Genomic DNA, 13,469 nt, shown 5'->3' on the forward strand with positions numbered 1-13,469 from the left:
AAGAGTCACAGTTCCATTTACTCAGACTCAGGGAATACAGCACTATTTCATTTCCTCCAATTATCCAATCTCTCTACCACAATCTTCATTAATGGTCCTCAGTGATTCCCATGACTTGATCCTCAGACAGGAGATTGCGATAAACCTGCATCAATATCATTTGGCTAAAAAGCCTTGAGGGCTTGCAAAGAAAAGGGATTTTATGCCACCTAGTGCTGACAAATTCTTACTGCATCCACCACGGAAAATGCCAGATTTAGCCTTCCATTGTCTGACTGCAGTAATAAAATAACACTTCACTGTTGAATAAAGCAATAAGTCAGTATGAGGTTCCACAACCTTGTTTTATTTTGTAAATGGGTTAGTACTCAGACTGTTCACCACTGAGAGCAGAGAGGCTTTCTGAGTTTGACCCAGTAAAACCAAGAGGTGGCTCCAAGGACAGAGAGTGGGGTGGTAAGATGACAATGGTTGAAGATTCTAGATGTTATGCCCGACTGTCCTACGGTACGCCATTTATACTACGCTTAGGACCTGGTTTCTAACATGAATCGCAACTCCACATTTTTTAGGGGGTAATAATTGTCCTGCTATGTCATGAAACCACCCTGCCCCCTGCCTGTGGTATTATAAACTTGACAGGCAAAAGCTTTTAATGCCTATTTTTGTACAAAAACAAATTCAAAGACAACATTACAACACTCGAACCACAATTGGGGAAGAAAACAAAGCAAAACATTTCATAGGCCGGAACAGGCCTCGTTCAGATAACGCTGACAACTCATAATCATACTTTCATTGCCTAAAACATAGGCATGTCTATCTGGGTTTTTGTTACACATTTTATAAAGTATTGATTGAATTCATGCCAAAAAAACTCAAAGTATCTCCCTTGTAGTAATAGGCCCCAATAGACGGTGCAATGATGGGAGACAATGACAGTTTTAAACACTACACGTGTGAAAATGACCACATTAGTCAATTTGTTGTACTTTTTGATACAGCATAGATACAATATAAAAAAGAATAATCGGCTAAATCTTTCACGACAAAAGCTATGCAGATATTATTGAAACTGATGACAAGACAATCTATTGACACAGTCACGGTGCACAAGCTTGCAGTCAGGAGTGGAAAAACAAACCTTTCCAGATTTATAGAGTACAAAAATGCTTTTTAAAGATGTTTGCTTCAAAATCACGATTTAAATGAAGTCAGGCATTTGATCTGCGCCCCTGTGAAATAGATAAGATACTCATCATAGTCGCTGTTGATGTTCAAACAAAGAGGCGGTGGTAAGACATGATAAGACATTCACTTTAATAGGTCAGGGTTCTCCAACCGTCGTCCATGAGAACCACTGGGTCTACTGCAGTTTGTTTCCAGTGAGCAAGCACCTAGCGGACCGCTATCGGCAATGGAACAGCACACCGCCAGTGGCAAGCCACCATCAGACCATTATCGGTAAGCCTACGGCATTATTATATGGCGGCACTGCATTATGTGTTCCATGTGTATAATAGCTGCTCAATAGCTGCTCAACGAGTGTTTCTCCATCTAGGGACATACAGTTTTTTACGTCACGATAAACGAGGTGCTGTGAGTTTAGTCCAGTTCAGTCCAAATGATAACAGGTGCTGAGCTCTCAAGCAGATGGCTCTACAGGCCAAGAGTTGAAGAAGTCTGATACGTGTCTATGATAAACAGGACTTTCTGATCCCTGAATCTCACACACCAGACGTGCAGGTTTCAGAGATGCACTGTCTGGCTCTGCAAGATTACTGATCCCCAAGCGGTCCCATTGCTGTTGGCTAAGGGCAGTTTTGTGAGTCACAACCGTCATCTTCTTCAGTTTCCCTCGTGTGAGAGATGGACAAGGTGCACAGAGAAGTGGTAGTGACCAAATTAATTCACTTTGTGTTTAAAAACATGACAACAATCTGTATGATAAAACCACTCCCCTGAACAGACAAAGAGTAACACAGTAACATTTCAAACAAAACATTACAACCATTTCCAAATCAGACATGCAAACAAACTAAATGAGACTAGCCCTCAAATTATTGAAGATAAAAAAATTTGAAATAATAAAATAATGTCTATATAGAGTAAATCTCTTAATATATATGTTCCTGAATAATCCAATGTTTATGTGCAACCACACTTCAAACAATTATAACTCTGAGTATTGTAAAAACTATAATTTTATCTCCCACTGTACGTCCACTTGAGATACAACCACTTGAGATACAACTCAAATAGTGCTCTTTAGTATTCCATGGTTGTAGCGAAACAAATCATAAATGAAAATAGAAATGATTGCACAATCATATTGTGCTCTAATGAATCTACTGTACAAACACAAGCTGTTGTAAATATTATGCAGTAAGGGCACTGGAAATCAAAACTCCTGCAGTCTTTCCTGTTGCTGCCGCCGCCGCCATTTTGGATGGGTTGGGCTGGCCCATCATGCTTTGCTCTCGCTGGCATTTGTGTGTGCAACATCGTTGTGTCCTGCTGTCACCTCTGACAGGGCCGTCTTCACCTCTGCCTCATCTGCTTTACTTTTCTCATCACCAATTATCTTCCTGCAATGGAGAGTCAGTTATTAAATTAATATTCATTACATCTCTCATTTCCCTATAACAGAGAAGTAAAAAACAAAAAAACATACTTTTTTTTTTTTTTTTTTTACAAATAATTTGTTGTGATGTTTGTTCCAAGCATCACAACAACACATTTATTTCACCACATTAATACATAAATCAGTTGAAGTATTATACTTTAATGGGAGCCCAAGCGTCATTACAGGGCTGTGGCCTCAACATTGGGGTCAATGGATGAATCTATGAATGTCCCATTCATAGCAACTGTAACGTCATAGAGGGCACCATGATGGGTTATCCATTTTAAAGTAGTCAACTGGGTGGTACTGTAGTTGCTTAGTCTTCTCCTTTAATTGTGTTTATCTGTTGATTGAAACAGGCTTAAGGATACATGTCGCACCCTCTTTGCTGAGCAAACAAAGTCACCACACAAAACACAAAAGATGAACGTTTCCAACTTTAAAATGGAGAGTGCCTGTCACAGCGCTTCCAATGCAATCATGGGATATTTAGGGGAGTGCTCCCTCTAGTGTTTAAATCTTACTCTACGGGTGCATAAGGACTGCTCAATAGAGAAACAGCTTGGGAGAAAGCTAATGTGTCTTGGCTAGGCTAGTGTGACATCTGACTGCACTGAAGCCCGAGAGCCACAGAACACATGCCTGCAGGCTCTCTTAACTCCAGTGTCCAGTGCCAGACACATATACACTCACGAAACCACTACAATGACCGTCACACCAACACTTCTTTCACTATTTCACAAGACTACATCACTACAATCACCACCACTACTCCAGTTTCACAATGAGACCAAACCAATGGAAAGATGGGGTGTGTGAATGAATGGGCACACCGTCAAACACACACACACACACACACACACACACAGACAGATAAACCTCTAGAGTAAGCCATACTCGTCGTTGACTGGAGGAGGAGCCTTGGCAAGAGAGTCTAATTCCTCCAGAGGGTCTGTTCCGTCTCCGTTGGGCAGGGAGGGGGTAAGGGTGGGTCTACTCTCCAGTCTAGTGGGCTCTGCTGGTGGCAGGGAGGGGCTCAGCGCCCCGTTGGTCAGCTCTAAGTCTATCTCTGGGGCTTTGGGCTCTGCAGTGGCAGGCATACAGGCCGTCAGGGACAGGGTGGGTGCTGGAGTGTCGTAGGCAGCAGAGGCCGATGGGGTGGTGTCGGTGGCAGCAGGTGTGTCGAGGCTTGTGGCAGTAAGAGCAGTAGGGGCAGATGTGGGTGCACTCGTGGCAGTAGGAAAAGGTATGAACATTTCTGGAGCTAGCTGGGCGGGTTTATTAGTGTCTTGGACAACAGGGGCAGTTATGTCAGCATCAAGGGCAGTAGGAGCGACATGGACAGATACGGGAGTGCTGGTGGTAGTGGGAGCTGTAAGGGCAGGGGTGGGAGTGTCTTTGGCAAAAGTGCTTGAGGCAGTAGGAGCAGACGTGTCAGTGCCTAGGAGAGTGGCAGCTGTAGGGGCAGGAGCGGGCATGTCGGGGTCAATAGGAGCACGTTTCTTGGTGACTGGGGTATGTGAGGCAGTAGCGAGGGCAGATGTGGGGCTACTCGTGGGAGGGGAGACTGCTTTAAGTTTGGGGGAGTTTCGACGCTTGGGTGCTATTGGTGCAGGGGACTTTTGTGATTTAGGGCGTTCAATGGCGTTAACCATATACGAGGCCTCTGCTCTTGCGCCGTTGACTCCAAAGTCTACCAAGGGGGCCCCTTTGCCAGTGATTTCAGGGGTAGATACGAGGGGTGCTGGGGGGGCGGGGTGGGACTCTGGGGTGTAGGCCGGTGCCGGGGCAGGTAAGGGGTCAGTGACGGGGGTGGAAAAGCTGCAGGTGAGGGTGGTGGTCTCGCTACTGGGACTGTCCTGGGCAGGGTCAAAGGTGGTATTGGCTGTGTCAGAGTTGGTGGCTACGGAGGAGAGTGTGTCCAGTGCCAGGGCAGCAGTGTGGGCCGCCAGCCTGAGAGAAAGAAGCAGGGGAGAGAACAGAGACACGTATACAGACCAGACACTGAGGTGAACGTGACACAGGAGGAGCGCGCGGGGGAGGGGGGGAGGGGAGGAGGGGAGGGGAGGAGGGCGGGGGGAGGGCTGGCGAGTAGGGGAAGCATGCAATAAGATATCAACAGTGATGTTGTGGAGGGTAAATGCACGTTAATGCCATTGATGCACCTTTTTATATGGTGTCTAGCATTTACCCACCTTTGACGAAAATGTGCAGGTTTTAATGTTAGCACGTACGTTCTGAATTTACCCACTTCTTTTTTTTTTTTTTTTGCCACTACATCCCTGGATATCGTCCACACAAAAACACAGACAGAGCAGCCGGAACATCAAAGAGTGACAAAGGACACACAGGGTTCCATGCTTTGAGTGTAGACTGTGCATGCATTGGTTAAGATGGAAAACACTTAGGACCTAATGTACAACTGAAAGGAAAGCACATAGGTTTCAGGTTTCTTTAAAAAAGACCACAGTACCAAGTACCTGAAGTGGTTGAACAGTACCAGTAACAGTCAGCTCATGTAACTCCAGTTTTTCTAAATCACTGTTTGGGGATGTAATTCACAGATTTCATCAAATTATTTATCTCAAGTTTACCACTGGGGGGACAAAAGCCCTGTCCTCGTCTTTGACTGGTATTGATTCAACCTCGAAACAATGAAACAAAATCTCCAAAAGCCAGAGGAAAATAAATCTCAGCAACGCCAAGCCTCCGCCAAAACAATCCACAAAAAGCAGTCTCAGAAGACAGCATCAAATATACCTCACACTACAGGGTCAGACCAAGCTGGCCTTCACTGTGCTGGCCTAGTTAAACATCAACCATAGTTGTGGTAACAATGCTTCAAAGGTCAATGTGAAAAAAAATGATCGGAGCCAGCACAGTACGGTACGGGTCAGCCCTGTAGTGTGTAAAGCCCCATACAGTGCACTCTGCTTAAGAATCACTCACTGATATTCAAGAATCATAGGACGACAACAGAAACTTTCCTTACAATGCACTTTGCTTTTAAGAATCAATCGGCTACAAGGATCCAACAGGTGTGATTCTTTAAGAGGAGTACACTGTGCAGCAGCTCAAATGATGTGTGTGAGTGTGAAAAGCCAATACTCACTCTGGCTCTGTAAGGGGTGTGGTCTCATTGGGTTCTGTAGGCCCTGCTGCATTGTGATTGGCTGTGCACTCATCCTCAGTTCTCACTTCGACTATTGGCTCTTTCGACTCGTCCTTTCTGCGGACCGACAGGACTCAGAGATCATCACAGGGGCAATGTGACAATGGATTTTGGAATCTCATATAGCTACTTTACATAATAACAAGGATGATAGTATAACATAACATGACATGACATACCAAGGACGATGTAAATCATGAACAGGAGGTAGGTTGGCACTCACATGAAGGCAGCTTTGCCCTCCTCCAGAGTGTGTCCTTTGGTCCCGGAGCCCGGCTTGCCACAGAGGCACATAATGAGACCACACTTATTGACGAAGAAGCAGGTGACATCCACGGCCAGAAGCAGCAGCACAAATGCAACGATGAGGATACCAGCAATAATGCTGGTGGAGAGGGCAGTTTCTTCCTCTATATCTACAGGAGAGAAGAGACTGTGTCAACCATAGAGATAGATGCAGTAGAGGGGGTGATGTCAATGCTAGGGAAATGGAACAATTTGTCAGCCATCTTACCTGGTGATAGTTCTAAAGAAATACAAGGATATAAGAATATAAAAGCTATTTCTGTGTCCACAAAGTTTTATTTTTATTTTTTATAAAACACAGATGACTCACCTGTCAAGCACATTGACATTTTCTAACACTGAGTGATCACAGCATCTACTCTGTGGTTTTTGTAAATGTTATGTATTTGAACTGAATATACTGTAATGCTGTATTTTTGACATTTCAGAGAAGTTAGGGATCAATGTTGTTCAAAATGTTAGATCAGTGTAATAGGATTCAAAATGGATACCACATTGGACCAACCTCTTCAAGATGTGTTTAGGTAATGGTATGTCATCGCCTGGCTTTAATAAAATGCAAATACATTCAGATGTATTAAATCAACTTTATTTGATTAGACAAAACAAATAAAAGACCTGAAGAAAAAAGTTGCTATGTGAGCTTTAAGAAATGTTTTGTAAACAGTGAATAACAATGTGCTAACTAAGTAAGCTATACTGTATTTTTCCTTTACTTCTATCTTTCTGTCTGTTGGTTTGTTTTACTGACCCTTCATATTTGTAATGTATGACTAGTGACCACTGGGGGAGAGCCCATCATCAAGCCCTTGTTGGGCTTTTTAGGCTCCCCCTGCATATACAACACTGTTGTTTTTTATTTGATTGTGTACTGATTTTATGTGCAGAATACAACACAAATTAAAGTCCAGTATCATCTAAAAGCCAAAAATAGAGCAATGCAATCTCTTCATGACACCCACATTGTTTACAAAAAGGAAAGTTAACAATGCATAAATTACCTTGTATAAGAGGCTATTTGTGATGTAAAAATAAAAACAATTCAATTGTATAAAAAAAAATCAATTGGTACTTTCAAATGAGATTTGATTTTTTTGTTTTCAACAACACACAATTGACTGTCACAGTTACCAACTGGTCATCAACACCACCTATAATAGTTTAATGGGAATAATAGAATTTGGTCCTTGTTAGTTATATTTTTGTCCATGTAAATTCATGTTAAAAATCTTTACAGAAATTACAACGAGTGAAAAAATAATATACATCCTTAATGTAAACCGACATGTCTGGTACTCACCATTCACTCAATATTCAACCACAGTATTCATCGTAAAATTGCATCATTCAATACAACACTAGTATTCATTAATGTAAACTTGGGATCCTTTCAGTTCTCTAGTACTGATACAAGCTGTACTAAGCAGAGCAGAGTGGTTCTGTGGTAGACAGATGAACCACTGCCTTTGGTGGTGTAGGTTAGGCAGGTCTGTTCTGTGACTAACTGAGCACCCTCTCCCACCCGCAGTCAGACACACACTGAGGTGTCTGAGGTGTGAGAGAGGAAAACATGTTTGCTACTTTTGTGTTCCACATGTGTCTGACTGTCTCTGCTACTGTACGTCTGTAGGAGGAGGACATCCAGAGAGACAGCCTGGGCAGAGAAAGGCAAGCTTTTCTCTACGTGTGTGTGTGTGTGTGTGTGTGTGTGTGTGTGTGTGTGTGTGTGTGTGTGTGTGTGTGAACTCCTCATGAACTATGACAGCAGGAATACGGTCAATATGGATAGTATGAGAGAGGTCAGAGTGTATGTCACAGATGAACAGCCTTGTTTTGCTGGGGGTCACATGTGAAGAAGAAGAAAAAAAAAAAAAAAAAAGCACATTGGAAAAGTAATGACCAGAATGATCATGTGGTCCAGCAGTGTCCAAAACCAGGCAAGAGTGCAGGGACATTGAGAGGGACAAAGAGAAAGGGGGAGAGAGGGAAGAAGGGGAAAACCAAGAGGAAATGGAGAGAAGGGTGGGAAAATGGGAAGAGAGAAAAGAGAAAATATGTCAAGTTTCAAAACAAAAACTGAAAGAGAACAAAGGAAAAGTTGAGTACGTTTTTTTGTTTTTTTTACACTGACAAGGAAAAAATTGGGAAAAGCAAAATCACCACAGCAAGCTAAAGCAAAAGCACATCACATGAGAAAGGACAACACTGCACACCATGAGTAGGGATGTTTGTGGGAGTTGGAGTGGTTATGGATGGGATGGCCTCTTAGATCAGGAGATGAGTTAGAGAGGGAATGCAAGGGGGAAGTGTGAGAGAGGAAAAACGGTTTGCTTCTTTTATGCTCCAGTAATCTTCTGAGGTGATCTGAACTACAGGATTGTTGCAGCATAGCTTATGCAGTTTTGCTAAGGCAGGGTAGGTTTCAGTAAAGTAGTCAGCTGCAGCTAGGCCCTGCTACTGTACATCGCAGTAAGCCTGCAAACTATGCACACACACATGGACAAAGGATCACACCATTATTATCACCACTGAAATTAATTAACTGAGTTGAAGCAGTTTAGTGGGAGAGCCTTTGTCCATCGCAAAAGCAGCCTGTTGTAGCAGTGAGAATGCAAACTCAATCTCATATCTTGTATTGAGCAGTGTCTGTCACACAAAGATTTGAAGCAGGGGTCTCTGGGCAAGTTTAATTAAATTGGAAAACAATTTTAATGGGCCACAGTTGCCACCATCAAGGATATTGAATTGTTGAGCAGGAGTTATCTCAGTGAAAGCCAATCAGCTTTTTTTAGATTGGCATTGAAATAAAGCTCCCGATTCGACCAGATTTGAACTTAGCTCTGTGTGCAGAAGGGTTGGAGTCAATTCATTCTCAATCCAGTCTATTCAGGAAGTAAATCGAAAATTCTTTTCAATGATTTCTCAATTAACTGAAAATGAAAAGCTCCTCTCAAGTGTGCTCATTTTTGTATTATCATTTCAAATCACCCCTCTGAATTGCTTGAATTGAAATGGAACTAAGCCCTGCCCTGTTGTGTAGTGCCGGTGTGAGCACCCTGTGGGGGTACCTGGGATGGCAGCAGGCTCTGGGGAGGTCCTGAAGGTCAGGATTCCTGGCTTGGACTTTCCTTGCTCGTTCTCTGCTACCACAAACACGTCATACTCCGTGTCCCACTCCAGTGAACTCAGAACTACATGTTCACTGCCACTGGGCACCCGGATTTCGGGTTTCCACTCCGACATTAGCTTCTGGGGACACAGACATACATAGACACAGGAGTCAGATATAGAGATGGCTCTGTTTTTCTACCTTCACCTTGAGCCACTTTTATTTACTGTAGATACCAGCATCGTAAGGCCACTGGGGGGAGCCACTTGTCAGAAGACCTTTTTGGTTCCCCCTGCACATACTGCTGTTTATAATTTAACTGTGTACTGATTTAGGTGAGCTTTCTACATGTGCAGAACAGATCAACTAAACTAAACAGCCGTGCTTACTGGTTTATAGCGGACAAGGTAATGTGTGATGGGGGAGCCGCCGTCGTCCTGCTTGATCCAGTTGACTTTGAGGAAGTTGCCTTTGGGTTGGAGTGTTCCCTCCAGTTTAGGGGGGTTGGGTTCCCCTAGGAGCACACATCAGTAATATGAGATTAGTGAGATTTAAGTGTTCATTCAGAGGATGTAGTTAGAGGACATTGTGTTGTTAAGCAGCTTTACAATGTTGTCGTGGTCCCACCCAAACCTGTACTTCAAAACATGTGAAGAAGTTCTGTTAATAGATACTCTCTAGGGCTCCATTTTGCTTGAGCAAAACAGTGCTGAACTGTGCAAAAAAATATCAACAACTCCGAATACTCCAGAGCATGCTTTTTGTCATACCTTCTCTTCAACATTGTTTTTGAGAAAACAGTACCCGGATTTTAAAGTAAACAGCATGGAAATGTAAAATGTCAACTTTGCTTACTTATTGGGACTGTTTTGCTCAAGTAAAATGGAGCCTATACGGTTTGTGTTCTCCAGATGTCAACATGAAGGAAGAGACTTGTCTGCTCCTCAAACTAAAATCCTTAAATTAATTAAACTAGCCAACTATCCAAGAGGTCATTACCAAACACAATGTTTGAGATGCAGCTTGCCCTTTAGGGTTAGTAATCATAGCCTAAATCATCTCAATAATCAGTGCATGTTCACCTGATTAACTACATGGGTTTGACACTGCTGATTGACATTTACCAGTGTTATACAAAGCATCAGGGAGGGGGTTGCGTGACTACTGCTGAGATGATCAAATGAGAGGCTTGAGTAGAATTTGCACAGTAATTAGACATGCGTGTGGAGGAAGGCAGCCACTGGGGAATGTTTGTGCACTGGAAATTACTTGAAAAATGACAAATGATGATAGAAAAAAAATAGTAAAGAAAGGAAGATATTAGCTGTGATTATATGTTAGAACAATGTGATCATTTGCCCAATTTCTCTCAGTCCTGTTAATTATAACAGCCTTATATAAATATAGATTTTCATACAAATTACACTTTATATTTCATATAAGGTGTAATTATTAGTTAAATATTAAATTAAAACGGATTTTTTTGTAATCCTGTTTGGTTGGCACGCACGCACACACGCACACATTGCATTGTCATTGTTACTCTATTTTATTTTATTCCTATGCTTATTCCACTGCACTGTTGAGAGGTAGCTTGGAACGAGCATTTCATTGTACTGTTTACAGCTGTATCTTGTGCATGATAAATAAAACTGGATTTGATTTGCTGCACGGAACATTACTGTGGACATTTAACGCAGGAACAATAACTGCTAAAGAGTCAGGGAGGACAGATCACCAAAACAGACAGGTGCATAAAATAGAGTATTATAGACAGGAATTATTAAAGCAAGAGAGTAAGCAGGAAATAAGAGGAAGTCAAGAGAGGCATATTCACGCAAAGCTTTTTGGTAATGATTTCTCAATTATTTCAATGAATAAGATCACCTAGGGACTAGAGATAGCTATATTTGAGACTAACCAAACCAACCAACCAACCAAACGCCAGTTAACCGGAAAAGATAACATGAGAAAAAACTGTAAGTCTATATGTTACATAACACTTATATTAGCTATTTGAAAAAAATAACCTGTGACTGTAAGCAAGTTCAACTAACTCATTTTGATGGCAGGCTTGTAGGAGCCAGGTAGCCTGTCGGTGATAGTCTTAAGTATCTGGATTTAGTTCAGTCTGACCACTGTTAAAGGTCCAGTATGTAACATTCAAGCTTTCTAAAAGTGTTTTGGTCAGAAAAAAACAGCTTTTAAGTCCTACCCGACACTCGGTTTGCATATAAACATGTTACTGCCAGGGGTGTTCTTGGGGGAGTGGACTCACCGATTTGCGCCATTGGCTGCCTCCTCCAATCATGCAGAAAAACAACAGCTAATGTCTGACATTGCAAGTCCATTTCGGGGGGGGGGGGGTTATATTATTATTATTATTAGGGAGGATGTTGTTGTTTGGAACCTCGAACTGAATTTCGAAGTATATGGCAGATTTCCGACAAACTTACGTCCTGCTCCTTTAAGTCTGATGACGTGTTGAGGAACAGGTTTAGGTCAGTAAGCATGCCGTTCAGGTTCAAGGTAAGGGACATCAAACAACTTTGTGGGAAAACCATGTTAACAGAGAAGGAGAGGAGGACATTCAGGCAATTCTGAGTCCATAAATAAACTTCTAAATCACTTCTAAATCAAACTACATTTTTGACAGCCCTCAGAGTTTCAACGTATTTGTCTAGATGAAAATACTTCATTTAAACTTGGATTGAATATGCATTTTTTTTGGGAGTAAACTATCTACTGTACATATGCATTTGGGATTTGTGCAGAGAGGATGCAGAATGGGATACGCATGGGTTTACTGTGGATAGAGAATCCAGTAGAATGTGTCTCTGAGTTAATAATCCTGTGAGTTAGAGAGGGAACATCATTGAGCCAGATAGCAAGATTACCTGTTATTGTTCAAAAGCCCTGCTGGCATCACCTTGTTAAATCACAATGACAGCTCAAGGTACTACAGTAAGTCCAGAGGAAGGAATGGCTACACATGGTTGGTTAAAAAGGATGGAAAAGAAATGGGAATTTTTGAGTTCGGACAACATGATGGGTACTTTTCAGTGAAGCTTTTAGTATTTATGTTATGACTCTTCTGTTGGAAATTGGGAGCAAAAAGTTACCTTCTGCAGTGGACGACATCATCAGCACCATGCAAGCCACATGACAGTCACATGAAACGCACGCATGTGATTGGTTGAAAGGAAAGTGGAAGAAGTAACATGAAGGATACAAAAAATAGACAACATAAACATGGACAAGAAAAATACAGTTATAAAAGACTTGCAGACAAAATTAACAGCGAACACAAAAAAGCTTTTGACAACACTGAATACAAAAGCAAGGACAAAGGACAGGTTTTCCTCTGAGACAAGTGGTAGCATGTTGCTGGCTGGATGTTCTAGATTTAGAATAATTTGCCCAATACATTTATTAACACATTATGTTAATAAATGGAAAAGGCCTTATTATTCTTGTCCAGTCATACAAAATAACTGAACAGAGGAAACACTGCAGTATTTCTAATACAGACAGACATACTGTAGTATTCAAAATACTGACAGATACAAAAAGCGTACAGAGCTACATGCATTACCAACACTTACTACAGTTTTTTATATACTGTTGTGTATTGGCATTACTGACAGACACAGCCAATATACATGCACAATCTACTAACTATGCACTGCCATAAGAATATTACAGGAGAGGTAACATGAGTATTGACACATTAATGTCAAGAGACATCGATACTGTTGTATCACATCTACAGTTTTATGTGGCCCTACTCTTGGGTCAGTGTGGCTTTCTTTCTTGATGGTGTAAAAACTGTATTCCAGGAGTTTTCCTCAAAGCAATGTTGTAAGTCATAGTTGACAACACACTAAGCAGAACATTTGGTATGTCGGGGTGTTTTATTTCTCTACGTTTAACAGCGCAATTGATACGATAACTACTTAGAGCTAGGAGCTACATATAATCCCAAATAACTACAGAACAAACCTGTTTCCTCAGTGAAAAAATGAAATATGCCATCTAGGAAGTATATGAAAGAAAAGATATCAGGCAAAAACAAGAACTTTGAAAGATACAATACATATCTGTGAAGATCTTTTATCTGCAGTATAAATGTTACTACAGACTAAGAGGAGGATGAAAAGATAACAGATAGAGAAGAAACATTAAAGAGATTGTTCACCTTATTGAAGTTTTACCATATTTGACTCACGTAGGATGTTGCTGTTCCCGGTTTTTAA

At 41.7% G+C, this 13,469-nt stretch overlaps 1 protein-coding gene across 1 annotated transcript in view; it reads right to left on the minus strand.

Moving 5' to 3' along the window:
- Positions 1–2,467: 2,467 nt before the first annotated feature.
- ncam1b (neural cell adhesion molecule 1b) overlaps positions 2,468–13,469 on the minus strand; it is a gene marked incomplete at both ends in the record, with an annotated part of 78,079 nt that continues 67,077 nt past the window's right edge. Inside the window, 6 exons of the mRNA XM_083684202.1 lie at positions 2,468–2,588; positions 3,524–4,579; positions 5,739–5,855; positions 6,022–6,214; positions 9,173–9,353; positions 9,603–9,727. Coding sequence (XP_083540328.1) covers positions 2,468–2,588; positions 3,524–4,579; positions 5,739–5,855; positions 6,022–6,214; positions 9,173–9,353; positions 9,603–9,727 — 1,793 coding nt within the window. The remainder of the gene's footprint in view (positions 2,589–3,523; positions 4,580–5,738; positions 5,856–6,021; positions 6,215–9,172; positions 9,354–9,602; positions 9,728–13,469) is intronic.

Source organism: Argentina silus (genome assembly GCF_951799395.1).
Source record: "Argentina silus genome assembly, chromosome: 14".
NCBI lineage: Eukaryota > Metazoa > Chordata > Actinopteri > Argentiniformes > Argentinidae > Argentina > Argentina silus.